This window comes from Citrus clementina, unplaced genomic scaffold (assembly GCF_000493195.1).
Source record: "Citrus clementina cultivar Clemenules unplaced genomic scaffold, Citrus_clementina_v1.0 scaffold_9, whole genome shotgun sequence".
NCBI lineage: Eukaryota > Viridiplantae > Streptophyta > Magnoliopsida > Sapindales > Rutaceae > Citrus > Citrus x clementina.
This window is the reverse complement of record NW_006261964.1, coordinates 6,836,458-6,856,778: the sequence shown is the minus strand read 5'-3', so window position 1 is coordinate 6,856,778 and position 20,321 is coordinate 6,836,458. Positions and strand designations below refer to the sequence as shown.

General features: G+C 33.2%; 2 protein-coding genes across 2 annotated transcripts; both read right to left on the bottom strand.

Annotated features, from left to right (window-relative positions):
• Nucleotides 1-2,633: 2,633 nt before the first annotated feature.
• LOC18032097 (protein SRG1) lies at nucleotides 2,634-4,619 on the bottom strand. The gene is made up of 4 exons (XM_006420274.2): nucleotides 4,321-4,619; nucleotides 3,615-3,862; nucleotides 3,196-3,520; nucleotides 2,634-3,101 (listed from the first exon to the last, which is right to left on the bottom strand). Exons 1-4 carry the CDS (start codon nucleotides 4,573-4,575, stop codon nucleotides 2,859-2,861), a joined length of 1,071 nt encoding a protein of 356 aa, XP_006420337.1. The 5' UTR covers nucleotides 4,576-4,619; the 3' UTR covers nucleotides 2,634-2,858.
• Nucleotides 4,620-11,368: 6,749 nt separating this feature from the next.
• LOC18032100 (pre-mRNA-processing factor 19 homolog 2) lies at nucleotides 11,369-19,257 on the bottom strand. The gene is made up of 18 exons (XM_006420273.2): nucleotides 19,031-19,257; nucleotides 18,848-18,933; nucleotides 18,459-18,530; nucleotides 18,276-18,338; nucleotides 17,536-17,622; nucleotides 17,005-17,149; nucleotides 16,791-16,912; nucleotides 16,451-16,567; nucleotides 15,264-15,359; nucleotides 15,086-15,145; nucleotides 14,140-14,214; nucleotides 13,699-13,803; nucleotides 13,025-13,150; nucleotides 12,866-12,943; nucleotides 12,687-12,783; nucleotides 12,310-12,361; nucleotides 11,937-12,007; nucleotides 11,369-11,839 (listed from the first exon to the last, which is right to left on the bottom strand). The coding sequence occupies exons 1-18, from the start codon at nucleotides 19,041-19,043 to the stop codon at nucleotides 11,724-11,726; spliced, it is 1,581 nt and encodes a 526-aa protein (XP_006420336.1). The 5' UTR covers nucleotides 19,044-19,257; the 3' UTR covers nucleotides 11,369-11,723.
• Between the last annotated feature and the right edge of the window lie 1,064 nt (nucleotides 19,258-20,321).

Sequence of the window (20,321 nt, the reverse complement as noted above, 5' to 3'; positions counted from 1 at the left end):
ACCAACAATTTGTTTGACTTCGACAAAGACGGCTAAAATATGGAGCAGGTTTTTAGCGATTGCCATAATCCAGCTCTTGTTTTGCTTTTATCAGTTCATGGAGAGACCAAATAAAGCCACCGTTTTTATCATTTTATTTTCGGGATTGTATGCTTGAAATTCAGGAAAGTAAGCTCATCAGTGTGCCCTTCTAGTCTTTCATTTCGTTGGCTGCGTATTCGTCTTTCGGGCAAATGGTATTTCCATGTCTATATGCTTAATTCCAATTATAGTCCTCTAAGCAACTGATTGCTGTGACTTATGACTGAAGATTCTTGGACATTGTGTTTTTGACAAATCCAAGCACTCACGCAGTCACGACCTTTCACGGATTCATGTGGAAACAATTTAGCAAGATTGACTTGATTGCATCCCAAAATGAATACACCATTTAAAATAGGCTAACATGTACAATATTCTATGAGAACAATAAAAACAAACATAACAGGTAAAATTATGTAGAAAATCTGGCAGAATCTCCTTACTAGTTTTGACATTTCTCCCCTGCAAGTGTTATAAAATAAATACTTTTCAGAACGATTCGACATTCAACCTCATACGGTAACATCCATACATCATTGTGATCAATTATTGTTCAACATCATTATCGACAATGCTTTAAAGGCCGTTATGGGTCTCTGCTTTTGGTTACCATCTCTTTGCTGGCTATTTTCCAGCCCATTAATTTGACAAAATGCATTTTGATATATGTATAAAAATTAATATGAAAAATAGCTTATTATATGAAATAATTCTATTTAAGAAAAACGTTTCACTACAAAATAATTTTTTTTCATTGTCTCTTATAATTTTTGTGCTAATTTTTGTTTTTTTTTTCCTAGGCTATAAAAACATCATTATTCTTGCAAGGAATATTGCAAGCAGATCCCCTTTTTACCATTTCAGGAAAAAAAAGTTGTGGCAGACTGATAGTTGGGCAGACTCATCTATTCATTAATTGGTAAATCCGTTGGGCTAAGTTTGTGTGTATATATATACACACACACAAACACACACACATAGTTCTTTTCTATTCCAAACACTCTTATTTTTTTTATTATGCAAATATGTTGTTAAATCATGCGGTTTAATAAAGTCAATGCAGACATGCTATTAAACAACATAGTTTAATAATGTGTTCGCGTTAAAAAAAATGTGAACGATCACACACACACACAAATACTTTTAAGTTGTATGGTTTAATAGAGTCAGATTTAATGTTATTAAATTGCACGACTTTATAGTGCATTTAAAATGACACAACCTGACCCAACCCATCTGCCGGATCTAAGGCGAATCGTGTAAAAACTCATTGTATTACTTATCTCATGCTCATACTTAGCTCATATCATAAATTTAATCCATGAATATATAAAACTAACCTCGACCCTCTACTATAACATCTATGCCTCATCCAAAATGTATTCAGAACTTCTACACTTCACATCTCACTCTATGCACATATATTTCAATTATATACATATAAATATAAACTTACTCAAAATGAAAGTCATGCGGCAATGCATGTAGTGGCGAGTTGGATATATATAACATAATATGTAAACAACAGTTCAATAACGGTGGTGCGGGTGCATGAGTGATAGAGGTGAGGGAACATCTTTAGAGTCATTTATGAAGCCGATATCATTAAGGTAAACTTGATGTTCTAAATTGGTAACCTATGCATTTTGCTGCTACAAGGATCTTATAGCTAAACGTCATGCAATGACAGATATGAAATATATGAAATGTGGCATTATTTGATTAAGAATAATAATAAATATGTCCACAAATATCTCCATCGATCTACTTGATAAGATAAGATGCTGGCTTTTGCAGCTTCTTTAATTGTTAAGCGAGGCAATATATGTATCAGAATATCGTCAGGATACCATTTTTTCCCATCTTGGAATTGCACTTTGCGCCCCCCGTGACTGTAATTCCTTTGATACTGGTTGTTTTCGTTTGATATATATACATTTGTTTACTTTGAAGCCTCATAGAGTTCGGATTTTGCAATTAGCTTTTGGCTACATGACCACAGAAAAGCATGATTTTTTTTCCTTTAATTGGAAAATAAATCCCATCTACTACACCCTATAACTCAAAAGTTATTATAATTTTTCTTGAAAACAAAGAAATGAAACAACAAAAATTAACAAAAAAAAAAACCTAACGATTCATTCTTCATACTCCTTCATGTAGGATTGAGATTCAATACTGAGCTTATTCGTATTCAACTCTTCATAATCTTATCCCACACGTACACGTATAGTCATATATGGTTAAAGATTTGATCAATTTTATATTCTTATCAAGTAATTACTAATTGTATATTTTCAAAAAGTTAATAAAAATGTCATCTCAATATTGGATCCAAAGATACTTCTCAATAATTGCAACATTCAACAGTTTCAAGAAAGTCCGTTAGAAATTCAACAAGAGTTGTTGTACGCTATCTGAACCCAATCAATTCGGCAAGCCTAAAACTTAGATGTGGATTATACTTCTTAATTATAGTATCTTTGTTAAAATTATTATTTAAAAATCATAGTTATCCAATATTATCAATTTGTATTTAGTTCGGAATAAGAGCTTTTATTACCAACAACTTTGGTTATAAAACCACAGCACCTCACTCCAAACGGAGCTATAGCCCACCACTAAGGAAACTTGGCAAGAAACTTAAACAAAATACAATGAAAAACATTGGCGGAGCTGTATCCGCTTATTGTATTTTAGTTTTTTTTTTATTGGATTTCCATATCCGCATATATGGAACTTGGAAGCTATCAAAAGCTTACGCCATCCAGCTCATTTTAAACTCTTATGGCGTCGACATATGATTTTCCACGCAGTTCACGTCCAAAATATCCCCTCAAGTATTCTGCAACACCTATCCTCCTAAACAATGCTGGAGTTTCCGGGGTGAGAAGGCTTGGCGCCGGACCCAAATCACCCTCTATTTTAGGGGTGTGGAATGTCGCAATAGAGAGTCTTTCTTTCTTCGTGTTTACAGTTCCTCGGTGCTCGATGCTACGATAAATTCCATTGGTTATTATCTGCAGAATCATAGCAAAGAACACCAATAATCGATAAAAACAGCCGTAAAGGGGAAAAAAAACTATTGAAAAGGTCAAAAGCATTATGAGTTACCTCTAAAACGTCGCCAATGTTGATTATAAAAGCATCTGGGAGTGGTTTAATAGGAACCCACATCCCATCTTTCTTGATTTGGAGGCCATCCACCTCATTGATTTGGAGGAGAATAGAGAGTCCGGCAGCATCTGAGTGAGAGTTGAGGCCAATAACAAGCTCTGGTTGGGGACATGGAGGACAGTAGTTCATCCGCATGGACTGCATCCCTCCCTCAAATAACTCTTTCATGTCATTTGGATCCATTCTTAAAGTTTTTGCCATTTGGTTAAGGACTTTTTGGGCCAGATTATTCATTTCTTTAGAGTGGGCTTCCAAGGTGTCTCTACAAGAACATATAAAATAAAACTAATTTAACCTTCCAGCACATTAACTGGGAACAAATTAATAGGCAGACTCGGAGGGGGAGAAGGAGAAACCTGAGTGGGAGAGGAAGCTTGGGAAACAGATGGGGTTTCCTCAGATAAGTGGGGAGGGTGGACATAAGAAACATGTCTGACCAGTCAAGCTTCGTTTCCTCAGACATGACAAAGGCCTGTCCGTATCCTTCGACATCTCCCGGTTGTTGCCAATACTTCTTCTTCTCTTCCATTGGAAGCTTAAAGAACTCTGGAATCTCTTGCTTCAATTTCTCTATCAATGAACTGCTCACTCCATGATTTATCAACTGCATTGATTAACGTTAGGAAAATTTCTTGACCCAAAATTTAAGCTGATCGATAAGGGCTCGATAATTGTATTTGACTTATAAATCTTAACGGGTTCACACACATGCTGAGGTGGAATGCCCCGTAAGACTCTTAAGAAAATTACATAAACATAAATGTTGTGTTTATTTATAATTTTATCTTTTAAAATAGAGTTTTTATAATTTGGCCCCTGCAAGTTCAATACTTAGTAACTTAACTCAATAATTAAATATATTCTTACTTAAAAATTTGCTTTTATAAAATGTTGGCCCCTCCAAAATTTTAGTCTAGCTCGGCCCCTGCTCTTACATGAAATTTGACTAGGTTTGAGACTTTGGCTATGATAGTATGATACTATGTGTTAGAGAAACATTGACCCAAAAATTTAAACTGATAGGTAAAGGACCATTAAGGCGAAGAGTAGTGTGCGAAGTACCTGGAAGAAACCCCAGTCTCTGCATGCCATGTGAAGATTCTCCAGCTCTGAGTGCGTGGAATCCCCAGAGTCAGAGAGTAACTTGTCCATGTCGATGATGGGAAGTTGTTGTGACAAATTGGTGTTGCATGCGAACGGAGGGTCTTGATCGGGGCGAAGGTATTGCGGTGGAATTGCAGTCAGCGGCTCTTTCACCAGCTCTTGAACATAAGGAACCTCCAGAGAACTCCCCAGCACTATTGGTTTTGGCTCCATTGACGAGATGATTGATCTTTCTTAATTTCTAGCGATTTTTTACTTCTGTTTCTTGTTGCTTGTTTTGCCACCGGCATGGATGGGGTATAAATAGGGATGGCAAAATCCTCCACGGGTTTGGGGCCCCATGGAGCCCCACCCCAAATGGGAAAAATTTTGAATAATTTTTGGAGAATGGGGTGGGGAGTGGGGGAAAAATAATCCCCAAATTCTTAATGAGGTGGAGTTTGGTTTTGCACTCCCCACCCCACCCCCACCCCAATCCCCATTATATATAAATATATTTTTAATTCTTATTTAATAAATTTTATTTTATGAATTATAATGTCAATGAATATTTTTTTAATTTTTATGCAATATAAACAGGATATGAATGAAAGAAAACCCTATAATATTTTTCAACTATGAAACATTGTTATATTTTCTTTTCTCTTTTAAAGTGCTACGCTCTTTAAATATTTTTTATTTTTAATATCATTTTAAAATATTGTTTCAAACTTTTAGATATTTTTTAAAAAGAATTTAAATACTTTATAATATGGTGATAATTTTATTTTAAGTCTCTAATTTTTAACTTACTGAAATCATGTATTTATACCTAATATAAAATAGATAAATGGGGATAGGGAAAGCATTCCCCACATGGGGATTCCCCATCCCCACCCCACTAAATTTATTGGGGAATGAAGTGGAAAATGGAGGTAAAAATTTCTAACGGGGTGGGGAATGGGATAGGCCACCCCACCCCCACCCCACCCCACCCCATTGCCATCCCTAAGTATAAATAGGGAGCAATGATCCTTACCTCGAAGCTGGGTATACGAAATGACTAACATGGCCCGTATTTTGTCCCATTCACGAGACCGCATTTTTATAAACATTAATTAAAATTGAAAAATGAAAAAATAAGAAAAACTGTTACCTACTTTTAAGGAGAAAAACTTTGCTGTGGGCAGTCGGTCTCACTCAATTTTTTCTCCTCCTTCGGATGAAAAAAAAAATTATCAAATGGTATATCACTTGAGTAATCCTTCTTAATTCAGTAAATGGATTTTATTGAAAAATTAGTGTGTTTTAATGTGTAATCTATCAGATCTGGCCAAATAACAATTTTTTTATTGATCAAGCGCACGTTAAGGTGTTGCACCTGATTTATGTAAATATTTTTTTTTCCCTTTCGAGAGACATTTTTAAGGTAAATATTTTTTTTAAAAAAAAAAAATAAGGTGATCCTATGATAATTAAAGGTACAGTCACAAATTATTTTGTACAAGTTTGTATATAACACTGTTAATCCAATGAAAATATTATGTGAGCAAGTGATATGATTTCATCCAAGTTAGTTATATTGCGTTATTTTGTACAAGATAATCTGTATAAAGAATTTGTGATTTTATTATTACATATCCCGATATAAAACATCAATACTGTTACTATTAAGATGGATCCTAATCCTGAAATAAAATTAAATGTTTTAAAATATCAATACTGTTACTATTGAGATGGATCCTAGTCCTAAGATAAAATTAAATGTTTCTGAATTAGTAAAATAAAATTGATGAAAAAAATATTAGAAAAACTAGCTAGAGAATAAATTACATGTTACTTAAAAGTCCACTAAAATTAAACTATGGTTGGCATACAACAACCCAATTTTTGAGGACATCGTTCTCGATTTTGCTACGAATAGTAGCAAAATTAGATTAGGTGAGTTTTGTCATTCGTCAACATTAGAAGATATATATATATATTTTTTTTTTTTACAATAGAAGATTTTTTTTAAGATTATGTGAGTAATGACAACATTCGAATTGGTGACCTTGACGGACAGCTAGATTTTCGGAAGGTCGATCATTTCATCTCATGCCTGTCGAAACTAATAATAATATAATAAAAAAAAATTCTGCAAAGAAATAAAAAATACGTTGAACAATTTAGGATTAATCCTGCCTCGAGGTCTAAAGTGTTGAAAAGTCATGCACGTGACATTGAAATTCAAAAATGAATGCAAAATTTCAAATGGATACCAAATATTTGAAGAAAAAATGGAAAATTGTCAAATTTGTCAAATTTGCCAAATGGACACCATTGACTATTGGCTTAGATTAGGTGGAATAGTAAAGGGGTTGGTGCAATAGTGCCATTATTTTTCCTATAAATAGATGGTACTTCTTCCATTCTATATCATCCCAAAATTGTTAAGCTTATAAGTTTTTAAGCTTTTGAGAGAAGTGAGAGAAGTGTGTCTGGGGAATTTATCTTTCCTGCAGAGTGTGAGAGTACTTGGTATATTTGGATTTCTGGGAAGTGAGATTCGTTACTCAAATATTGTATTCTATTAATTGTTAAATAAACAATTATTCTTTCTTGCCTTCGTGGATGTATGTTTAATTACCGAACCACGTAAATTCTTGTGTCCTTTATTTTTCAGTAATTATTTGGTGCGCTTGATTCCGCATTCCGCGCACAACATAAAGGTTGAGGACAAATTAAAGAATCCTTATACCTTCCTCTTATATCAATTTAAAATTTCATTTTGTTATTACAAGTTATATTTGTTATATTCTGTACGCATTAATAAGTTGACCTATTCACTCCAAAATAAGATGGAACTCTAGATTAGAGATTGATGTAATATTTGTCTCATAATTTAAAAACAAACTAAAGCACTGATGTAATTATGGAGTAAAAAGTTGAAAGCTGTAGATTTTAAAATATGAGGGAGAAATGATTAATTATATGAAATAAGATTGAGACTTTAGCCATTTTATTTAGCGGTGGAAAAATGAATAAATGAATCGAATTCGAATCGAATCGTTAACGAATTTGGTTAAAATTCTACTGATTCAAATTCGATTCGTTTATTAAACGAATTGAAATTTCAAGATTCGAATTCGATTCATCTATTAAACGAATATTCGGTTTAATTCGTTTAATTCATTTAGTAAAATTCATAAACGAATCGAACTAAATTTGGATTCGTTTATTCTATAACGAATTCATAACAAATTTTGATTCGTTTATTATTCATGTACAAAATATAATTCATAAATAAAAATTAAGCAAAATAAATTATAAAAACTCCACACATTTAATAGCCTACAAAATATAAATAATCCAAACCATATTCTAAGATTAAAAATACAGTCATCCAAACACTAAATTACAAATTCTTAAGTAATTTCTTCAATTCTCTTCATCTTGTCTTTGTCATCTTGAAAACAAGAATCCTACACATAAAAAGTGAAAAAAAAAAAATTAGTTAGCAAGATAAATTAAAATTTTAACTTAAATAATTGAAAAAAAAATTACTTAGTTCCATTTAGAAAATTAAAATGCAGCAATGGATGTCAATTGCTCATGAACAATCATATGCCACAAAATACAATCTCACTTCTTCAACATCCAATACGTATGTCATGAGTCTTAACAAATGTGTATTTATTTTTATGTATCTTAATTAATACATAGATTCCACAAAACTTAAATAGAACACAATATTTATTTTTATATATGAATATGGAAATTAGAGATTGGAATTTTGCAAATGTAAAGAGTTTAGAAGAGGGATTATGGATAGGGATGGCAATTTAGCCGCCTAAGCGGACTTTTTCAAACCCAGGCCCAGACCCAAATTATTGACAATAGGCTCAAGCCCTCCAAAAACTTGTCCATACTTAGAGGGGTTGGGCTTGGACCTAAAGCCCACGAGCCCAAGCCTGGGCTTAGATAATTTTTTTTAAAAGAATTTTTAATAGAGTTTAAAATAGGAAAAAATAAATGAACACTTAAATTATAACACCTCAAATCTAAGGAGCTTACTTACAAATCAAAATCCTTACACAAAAATCTTAAACTGAAATACTTCAAAATTTTAATCAACTAAAACCATAAATTCATGTGTCTAACACTAAATAATCTCTCCCAAAAATATAAATATAACAAAAGTCTCAAAACTCTCAAATTACAAGTTGAGTTTATCCATTCTCTTATTCAACTAGCAAAAAAAAAAAAAATCTCTAACTCCAATAATAAGCACATCTCTCAACAAGGTACTTAATCTACAAAAAGTAATGACGAGAGGTGAGTCGTCAACTCGATAAGTAAAATCATTCCCAACATACTAGACTTATCAATACCAAAAATATGCCAGACCTTTTTTTATTTAAAACATATATAATAATTCATAAATTTTATAAATGACATATCACGATAAAATGACATAAAACCATAGTGATCCAAAACATCAAAAGTATAGTTAATTATGAAAGCAAATCGTATAACACATACACAGAAAACAAAATGTTAGCTCATGTCACATAGTGTCACTTATAATCCCAGTGACCCACCCAGAAAAAGAATCAGAATATCGTGTACACACTCAGAATAGAAATATAGTACTAGTCCAGAACATATATATATATATATATCGTATTATACGATCAGAATCAAAATAAAAATAACTATGGACAATGAACCAAAACATTCAAATTAGCTTTTCATATGTAACGACTTATACGTGAAACTTTGCACTATATGAGGCATTTTACGGCGCTCTAGCTCTCAAGAGGTGGCCCCCATACAATCATAAATAATTTAAATCGTATATAGACACAAACATTCATATCAGATTCATAAATGTCTGTAACAATAGTTTAGGGTTGCAAAATATTTTACAGACAAAATCATAAAAGGTAATCATGTAACAAAATAAATTACATATTTAAAAGCTTATAATATTCTATTAAAACTATAAAAATAACATAATTTTTAGATTTGAAAACATAAACACAAACTAATTTTTTTATAAAAAAAACAATTGATTTTCAAAAAACTATAAAAACACATGTACATATATTAGTATCAAAATAACAATACTTATCCAATATATTAGAAATGAAGTTACTTATCTCGATAAAAGAATTTGATCTAACCTGCCTCTAAGAGCCTCAAGTACCTCCAACTTAGTCTAATTCTCATAATTTTAACTCTTACTCTAAAAATCAAAATGACATAACATTCTGCAGAACTATTCTGAACATCCATAGGTATCTCATGTAAAATTTTTAAGAAGATCTGATATCAAAAATATTTTCAAAACTATTTGTTTCTTGAAAAATTCGAAACTTTTTCACAATACCTTAACTGAACAAAACAGATTCTAAGATTTTTATAAACTCAGATACGAATCAGAACATTATGAAATTAAAACTGTGAATACTAGACATATATATCAATCTCTGTTTAAAATTTCAGAATTTTTCGAACTCGTTTGGTACTGCAAATAATTTTGTGAATTTTATTATTCTGCTGAAGTCGCAGTTTTACAGTGCAGCGGTGTCTGTTTCGAAAATACATATAAAATTGAAAACGAAGTCAAATCTCATGAAACAAAATTTATTAAATAAGCCCTACATGTCTAGTTTTCAGAAAGATAAGGTTCTTAAGAAGAATCGTTCAGAAAATATATGTTTAATTTCGAGATACTCATGCTGTCCAAAATTGTCCAGTGTGCTTAATACATTAAGAATTGATTAACAAGACTCAACAATAAATCAGAGCCCTAAACAGAACTTAAACACATCCTAAATCATGCATTATGATCAGTAACAATCTAAAATCATGCCAATTAAAACCCTAAATAGAGTGATAGGAAAATTTGTGGAGAATAGGGTGAGTAAACATACCAACCATTATAATTCTCTCTTAAACAAAGGTTTGAATCCTTGAGTATGCAAGGGCAAGATGAGTAGTAGAGAAAAAGAAGAAAATGTCGTGGACTCAGGGTTATAGAAGGGAGAAAAATATGAATTTATAGGGAGTCTTAAAAAACCCTATTAAATTTAGAAAAATAAACTTTTTCCAAAATTTACCCAATGAATAACCTATTTATAATTTTAATATCCTTATTAATAAGTGTTATAGTCATATATGTTTTCTAATAAAAGCCGAATTTCTATAATTTAAAATTATGAAATTTGACGTTACATAAATTAAATATCATTAGTTGATTATACAATATATAACAGACTAATAATCAAATATACAAAGTAGAATATATATATATATATTAAAATAAAAAGCTTATAATATATAAAATAAAATAAAATATTTATAAAATATAAAGTTTGGGCCAAGACTGAGCTTATGAACCCATATACAAGCCCATCTACAGTGGGCTTTTAAATTTTCAGCTCATTCGCTGCTGACCAAGGTTGGACAAGCCCTTTACGACCCAGGCCAGGCCTGGATTTTTTGGCCGTCTCTAATTATGGAGCAATTTGAGATATATACCAAAGCAATTAATTATCAAAAAGGGAAAATTGAAAACATCCTAATTATTTTAAAATCAATTGCAAAATGCTTCAAAGCACTGGTGGTGCATGCGGGTGCCACAAATAATGGGTCAAATCATGTGTAGAAGCAGAACATGCATGCTTGAGAATTTTGGATCACCGCATATTTCAATGCAAAAGATATAAAAAGGCACATCATTCGATCGTCAAAAATAAACGCAAGCTATCCTAAACTAAACATAGTAAAAGATTGAAAACCTTCTGTATCTAGTCACTCTCTCTGACTAATGCAAATGAGACAACAAATTAAATAAGAAACATCAAAAAAGAGCAAAAATAACAATTCTCAATTATGGTGATGATAACTAAACTCACTTGGCATGATTGACTTGAGAGACTCAGTACATACTAAAAAAAAAAACCTTACTGTGCCTAGCCCATGCCCATTCATTTTCATAAAAGCAACCCCAAGAACATGGCCAATCACCCAGGTGTGCTCATAAAAGCAATTTTGATATTAAGTTTCAAATGGAAGTTAGCATCCGTAAAACAGTAGATTCTCTGAAAAATAATAACAGTAGTACAAAATAAACAGGGTAATTATTTTGAAAGTTTAACAGTGAAGGTGATACAAAAGATTGGCTGTAAAGAAACAGTTTCCCCATTTTTTTCGCCCTCGAATCCCAGACCCGGTCTACAACACTATGCCACAATTTAGGAACAGAGACATGTAAGGAACCAGAACTAGCAGCACTCCACCAATCACGTCATCTCCAACGGAACAAAAACACTAATGGAGGCTGCAAAAAATGGCAGTGCCCACCTCTCAAATTGGTTAAGTTTTAGAATGCTCTATGATTCTGATGGAGCATCATTGCCAGGCAGACCAAATACACGTAGATTGCGGTCCATTGATCCCACAGCAATGTATTTCGCATCTGGACCAAATTTCACACAAGTTGCCTTACCTGCAAACAGAACAGATTTCATAGTATCAATCAAATGCAGCGACTCGTTAACTACAGGTCTGGCCAAGCACAAATAGAAACAAGAAAGAAGCAGCACCTGTGCCTGATAAATCAGGAAAAGTTTTGATACAATTCCAATCAGCTTTAACGCTGGCCACTTGGTAGACTCTGCAGAAGCATGTAACTTATCAATATGATATGAAGACTAGGCTACAAATTAGTTGAGACTTCAAAATACTCAGTCATTTGTTCGTGCAACTTCACCAATTATATGATATAAATTTATAATCTTCGGGCTCATTTTTATAGAATGCATACACACGACCAGTGCTCCTACTCCAACCACAAAAGATCCAATTATAATCTTCAGGCTCATTTTTATAGAATGCATACACACGAGTAGTGGTCCTACTCCAATCACAAAATATCCAAACACGATAGTCCCTTCAAGGTCCATAAGAAAAACTTACCTTATATCTGCACTTGCAACTGCGAGGTAAGATCCACTATGGTCGAAATCCACTGCAAGAACCAGAAATCAAGCCCCATTATACAAAGCTATGACATATATTTCAGAGGTAAAAATTGAAGTGACAGAAGTAAAGAATTTTGAGCTCTTTCCAACATGGACAGAAGATCACATAAACCACATTTAGTTTCTTGAACAAAAGGAGATGAAAAGTAATAGTAAACTACTACTCGCAAAAGCAAGCTCCACAACCTTCCAATGAGCTCATACAATGAATTAATAAGATTTAGAATGAGTTGTACACAAAGAGCATATAAATAATTCCATGGCAAAGAAAGAGGACAGCTATAAAGCAAGAAAAATCAAGCTAACACATACCTGAGTTGGTAGGCGTCTCAGAATCAGAAGATTCAAATGACCGGAAGTTCTTCAATTTACGCAGGTCCCACAGCTTCACACCATCATGGGCTGCCGTCTGTCCAGTTCAAACATTTCAGTCAGATCATGACATATAAGATCCTACATCCACTACTTACTCTTAACAGTTAAAAACCTACCGCAAGGTAGTAACCATTTTCTGAAAAGGATATGGCTGTAACTGCTCCAACATGTCCATCAAATTTCGCCACATTCGCCTGCAAACCATTAGAAGAAATTAAAGAAAGTAAAGAAGAATAAATTTAACCACAAGAGGATGCACCAGATAATTTCACAACCTGACTTTTCACATCCCAAATCTTAACAAGAGCTTCTGAGGTGCCCGTTCCAAGGATGAGACCATCAGGATGAAAAGCTGCAGATGTATAACCTTCAGGTCTACCGTCGGTTCCAGCATCTGAAACCTGCAGAAATAAATGTTATTCCACTTGTCCAGTGGTGGAGGACAATAAATTTTTCGTTACAACATGTTAATTTCTTTTGTTATTTTTTCAATGAGTTGAGTAGGGAAAAAAAAGTTCATATGTTGAATTTGACCACAGGACACTTTTGAAAATATCATTAATTTACATTTTCACTGATATAAATAGATTCCCCTCTAAGGACTTTATTCCTTCCAATATGGAATCATCAAGTTTTGTGGGCTTGGACCGATGGCACTATAACCCCATTTTTCCTGCCCTCTAATTTCTTTACAACTGAAAAAGAGAAAAGAATAAATCCACCCTGTTTTGCTCTTCACCACCAGCAAACAAGTATAAAAAAATATTTCATACAACACATATCACTCTTCTTAATAGCATCACGGATTCTGTGACTTGACTCCATCAATGGAACATAATAAGTACAATCAGTTTGGCATTTCAAGTCTATTAAATGAACAAAAACAAAATACAACGCACTTTTTCACAACTCCGAAACTGGAAGGAGGGGAAGGATAGAGAGATCATACCTGTGTCAGGCATATACCAGAAGAAAGATCGTAAAAGCACCATGTATTATCCAGAGAAGCAGTCACAAAGTATTTGTTCGTGGCATGGACTGTGACAGCTTGCACCTGAGGCATATCATTTTACATTAAAATATAGCACAACAAAGTAATGAAGAGCAAATGTAGGGTATGCACTCAGACAAGAATAAAATAGAAAGAACAAAAAAACTTTAAAGTAGGCTAATCTGACAAAATTTGTGTCATGTCACGATGTCCACAACACATAGGAACTTGGTCATCAAGAAATCAAGGATATCAAATATTTTACAGTGTATCAACAATAATTCACTCCATAACAAATTCAAGTACACAGTATCCACCATTTTGCAACTGTAATTCATACATGATGCTACAAGATTCACTGGTTATAAAACAAATACGTGCTTGAAAGAACATATTTACCTCAGCAGTATGATCCTTCAAAGTGTGCTTACAATCATAATTTCCATCTTCAGATCCTTGCCACACACGAACAGTCTGCAACATAAAGAAACATATCAAGATTGAAAGAGATGCTAAAACCAAAGTGGAAAATGAAGTAGTTCACACATATGAATTAAAATCACAATCAAGTAGGCTAAAATTCTAAGTGGCTAAGGAGTAGCACAACATCCCGTTTAAAAATAAATCCATACAGAGAATGATACAAACACCAACACTGAGAAATATACGACCATTGAACATACTTTTCTAGACAAAAGTTATATGGTATTCTAGACACGGAACAGCCATCAAACCAGTCCTTAATATATCATGTTTTGTTTAATGCTGGAAGAGAAACATCTATCCCAACATAACTACATGTTTATCATTCACCCCAATTTATAGGATAATTTGGTTTTCCACTCATTCATTGCTGCTATAGAAGAACAATTGGCATATCGTATTTTGTTTAATGCCGTAAGAGAAACATCTATCCTGACTTGACTAGATGTTCATCATTTGTCCTAATTTATAGGATAATTTAGTTTTCCTCTCATACATTGCTGCTACAGAAGAACAATTGGCATCTCAACTAAGTATGCACTGTCAAGCTGAAGTTCTCAGTAATGACATGTTCACAACCTACAATCCAGCATATCACAGTGCTGAAAGGTGTATGGCCATAGTTCCCCAATCCAAAAGTAGAAGCACAAAGTAAATGAACCCCAATTCCTCCAAAGTCTCATGGATCAATTATTGAAAGAAAAATAGATAATCAAATCTTCCACTTTATATTTGAATAGAATATAAAATATAACAAATGATTCAGAACCATCAAATGTAATGCTTGTATAATATCAAATTGAGAAGACCACAAACAAACCAGACTAGAAATCTGAGGCAGAAAAAGTTGAGAATGACCTACCTTATCAGCCGAGCCTGTTAAGAATAGATCACCTTCTGTGACAAATTTAACGCTTGTAACCTAACAAGGTAACAATGTCTCAGACAATAAAATTTAAATGAAAACGCCGGGGGGGGGGGGGGGGGTGTTGGGGTATGAAGGGAGAACGGAAAAAGAAAGTAAAAAAAAAAAAAGAAACCTTCTTTGAGTGACCACTCAGGGTAGTGACGATCTGTCCTGATGGTCGATCAAAAAGTACAGCATTGGTATCAACTCCTCCGGTTGCAATGACATCCTGATAATAAAAACAAAAAAAGAAGTCAAAAGCTTTAACCAAGGCATTAGAATCATAAATGAGTCGTAATTAAATAAAATTTAACTAATATTAAAGTGTCAAGAAAGCATATCAATATCCAGAACAATAAACTTGTATTGAAACTCCTAGCTGAAGTTGTGAGTCCATGTGCAAGATTAGGCTTACAACCCTTTTGTGCGTCAATATTCAAAATTTCCAGAAATAAATCTTCAATTTCCATGGCAAGCCAAGTGGAATCATCTTTACAAATTTTTAATAAGAATCCATCACTTTCTCAACTATTTTAAAGTTAAACATCAAAATTTCCCCCACCTCATAGCCCACCAACATGACAAATTCATTCTGCATATACAAAGTTCATATAATACCTATTAAACAGAAGTATCACTTAAGCCAGCTTCTGAGAAAAAAATGAAAAATCTACAATTTGACCTTTCCATCTCAGCATCTTCTCCCACCTCATTTTATCCATGTACATTGTTTAGGCACATTTCTGGTAAAATTACAGTGGATTTAAGTTTCAAATCTATTCTTCAAGAGGCAGATATAGAAGAACAACAATTTATACAGCAGTATTGAAGGAGCAACTGCCTATACCAGTATACCTTGAAGCGAAAACCTAATGCTAGAGTTAGGGGTAATTACCATAGGCATCTAACAAAAATAAATTGAAAGATTCATAAATGACAATAACCACAGTTCAACAACAGGAAATGTGGTATTTGAACCAAGTGTTGGGACAGTTGTTACCAAATGAAAGGTTGTAGATAAGGAGAGGATTTTAAGAAACCAAGAGCATGAGAATGCAACACAAGAGCTGTGGACTGAAGACCTGCCTCAACCTTGGTATGAAAATTAATACATCATTCACATAACAAATCAGAAGCTGCCTTCACTGCATGCACACTAAACTATAACAAATCGGAATCTGCCTTCTGCATGCACGCTAAACTATAACAAATCAGAATATGCCTTCACTACACGCACACTAAACTACTACGACCCCCTAAATGTGGTTTCAAATAATCCAGAGATTTCATTAATTAAATTAAACTGACAGGATAACATACCTTGGAGTAATGGATATCGAGAGAAACAATGCCAGGTTTGCTAGTTTTGTGAAGAGGATGACTAGCAAGCTGAGTATACCTCTCCAAAGCATCAATGGGAGCCAAAGCTGGAGGAACCTGAAAAGAGAAGACATTAAGAAGGAGAGATGAAAAAGAAAAAGAAGTACTAATAAACAGAAATTAAAGATCATTGAACAATATTGTGCAAAATGTCTGATTAAATGTCTAAAACATAACAAAGAGGCAAAGAGGAAAAATAGATGAGATATTACAAATCAAACAAAGAGAAAGTCACAGATGAAACTTGTGTTAGTATAATCATCCCCATCTATAAGAGTACCTGCCGCTTTTTCCGCTGCTGTGAAAGAGCCGCATTACAGTCTGTCAGCTCAGCAATAATAGCAGGAGTAATTCCAGTATGTAATTTCTTTCCAGCAGGGCCCAAATCCTCATCCTCAGGGGCTAAGATATCGAATGAGATAATAAATAAGTAAAAGGTTAATCTGAAAGATACTGAAACAAAAGTAAACCTAAAACTGCACAAGAGAAAGAACCTCTTTTCCCATTGCTAAGAGCAGCATTAGATGTAACTGCAGTTGATTCTGCAGGCATTATCTGTCTTTCAGATTGCGCAAGTAATGACCTTGCTTCATCCCTTTCCTTTTTAAGTCTAGCAATCACACGACAAGCAGCATCATGCTAAGGACAAATAAATATGATAGGGTCAGTGAGCCGCTCAAGTGATGATTTAATCGCAATTTGTATAGGCTATCGTCAAACAAAGTAAGACATAAAGTGCAAATATGTATTTCTTTTTTTTTTTTAAGGGAAAAAATAATAAGGCTCAATACTTATTTTCCGGATAAATACATTTCATAGCGATAGGAGCAAGCATGTAAACTAATTATCTACAAAAATCAATTATTTAGCAGCAACCTCATATTCTCATTAACTTCAGCTAGCACAATACAGTACGTATGTCAATACCATCAAACAGATGATACGTATCATATACAATAAATGCCCCACGTAAGGAGACAACATGAGAGTTAAACTTTAGCAGGCATAACCTAACATGCTATCACCTGGTACAATGCATGACTTAGCTCTTGCCTTGCCGTATGAAGTTGTTGCTCCAAAGCAAAATTGGATAGCATCAAACCATCCCATTCCTACAATTAGACAAACGATGTGACTGTCAGGAAATATCATAAAGAATCATATATTAAAATATAAAATTTAGTATCAATTCAAATCTTGAGTTTGAAGAAGTGTCGCCAAGAAATCAGCAACATTACAGTAAAAAAATTGTAAATGCATTAAATAATGTACAATTACCATTATTTATAAAAGATGTATCACTTTTCAAAATTAAAAATTAAAAAAATTAAAAGAGCACAGAACAAGGGATCCCAAAACAAAAATCTTACGATAGCTCTATCTTGTAAAGTATACTGGATAAATCTGGCATAGAAGTAATTGGCAAGAAAACACTAAGACATAATATCTATGTCGTACATTCTAAATTATTATGGAATGAAGAGACCTAATGATAAAGAAACAATACAATAATATGGATGAAAAACACAGGCTAAAAGCTGGGAGACTGCATGTTACATGGAAAGAAAAAGATCTCCATAAGAATCAGAGCTTATTACAAGCTGATAACTTGGCAGCAAATTGGTAATCTGCTAAAAAAGACGTTTATGGAAAAACAAATGAAGTCAAAAGTCAAATTCTTTTTAAGTACTGACTAAAACATCCTTACAGACAAACTTATACATTTAACACAGAAGGCACAGGGCAATAAATCAGAAACGCATACATTCTGGAACATTCCAAGCATCCCAGGAATGCTAGCAGCTGTCAATGGTCTGGGCTTCACAATCTGCTTGGCAAGCCATTAAGTAAAAGAAAAAAATAATCACACAAGAGCACATTAAATAATGATGACGAGAACTTCCAACTAACCAAAAAAAGCAACAAGAAGAATTGATGCCAAGCATACCTTGCCTGTTTTGATTGGAACAATGTCATCCATAGTAAGTGGTTCCCCTGTAACCGGACATTTTCCATAATCCTAATGCACAAAAATAAATAAATAAATAGATAAATAACTTGTCAAATTGTGATACAGATATATAATTAAACCATTAATTCTAAACCTGCATAACGAGTGGGAATTCATAAGTAAAATCAAATTCAAACATTGTAAGTAACTAAACAATAAACAACACGAAGCCCTAAACTCAGTTTACAAGAAAATTAAATTATATAGCTTATATGTTTAACTAAAGAATGTGAAACAGAAAACAGAAAACAGAAAACAGAAACAGAAACTGGAACCCTAGAATTTAAGTTTTAAAAAAAAGAAAAGTAAAAAAAAAAAAAGCATACCAATATGTGTCTCTCGATTAAGCGCTTCTCGAAGAGTAAACCTGAGTTCTTCGAAACGACAGGCTCTTCCGGCACCTCGCCGGAGACTGTACGGACGAACAAAAGAAATCAAGGAATTAGTTCATAAAATGGTGCCTTTAACCGGGGAAAATGAAAGTGAAAAAGAGAGAGAGAGAGAGTTACTTGAGCAATTCATTGTGGCAGTGAGAATGCACTGGTTGCTTCAGTTGACTTGCGGAGGAGCGAAACGACGCTGCTTTAGTTTTTCTACTTGATTTGCGAGTAGAATGGACGGAGCAGCAGGGGTAAAGAGAAAAGAGGAGAGAGAGAGAGAGAGAGAGAGAGAGAGCGAGGGAGACCGGAGAAGGGAGCGTGTTGATATTTAGGGATACGTAAATGGAACCAAAGCGACCGAGTTGGGTCTCCTGGGATATGTAAATACTCACGAAACACTTTCATGTTGATATTTTGGGCTTGGGCCTCTACGTTCAAAATATAATGACCACTGTTCAGTTTGCTTAATAGACCCCATTAAATTCTAAATTTGCTCTATCCTTCATCCCATATTCAGCATCCATTTGGGGCAGCTGCTCCCCACCCTAAATTCAAGGGGAATATCCCCTATAATAACAGCGCAGCAGTCCCAAACGCACACTCAATTTTCTTAATCTATTATATCTGAGTAATATTTTTCACTCTTTAATATCCACGTATAATCCCTTTTTTTTTAACCATAATTCTATTACTACAAGAAATTACATAAAAGGATTATTATGAATTTAACTAAATTATTATATTTTCACAAAATATTGAACCCTAATTATCTTTAAATTCTAATATGTGATATAATTATTTTTTTTAATAAAAATCAAAATAATTTTGAATCGATGAAGAAATATATTACCTAATAATAATAATAATTTTGTTATGAAAAAATATGTTTACAATTTAGTAAATTTAATCGAGATGATAGTAATATTTAATTGAGTAATTTTTTGTCTTTTTTTAATTTTATGAAGAAAGAGCTACAAATATAAAATATTGGGGTACCTATATTTACAATAAGAAATCTACTAAGACTATCTTCGTTAACTCTACTCACATTGGTTAGGGATATGCCTACGACTACCCTCTTATATATAAACTAGAAAATAGAACCGCGCTTCGAGCGTCTTTAAAAAAAGAATTTAATATTATCATTTTTTCTTATTTTGCACTTGATAAAACTGATAAAAAATATGAATTGACTTTTTAAAAAAAGATGAAGTAGCCTTATAAAACTAATTATATTTTTTAAAGTTAATTATTTTTTTGTTAACTTTAAAAATATATATTAATATGTATAGTGCAAGTGTACAAACCTTATAACTTTTGTAGTTGTTGATAAGTTTCAAATTATATTCAATTTGCTAATCTGTTAGAACTTTTATATCTCTTTTTTTTCCAACCAGCTCCAACGATCTCAGTATCACCC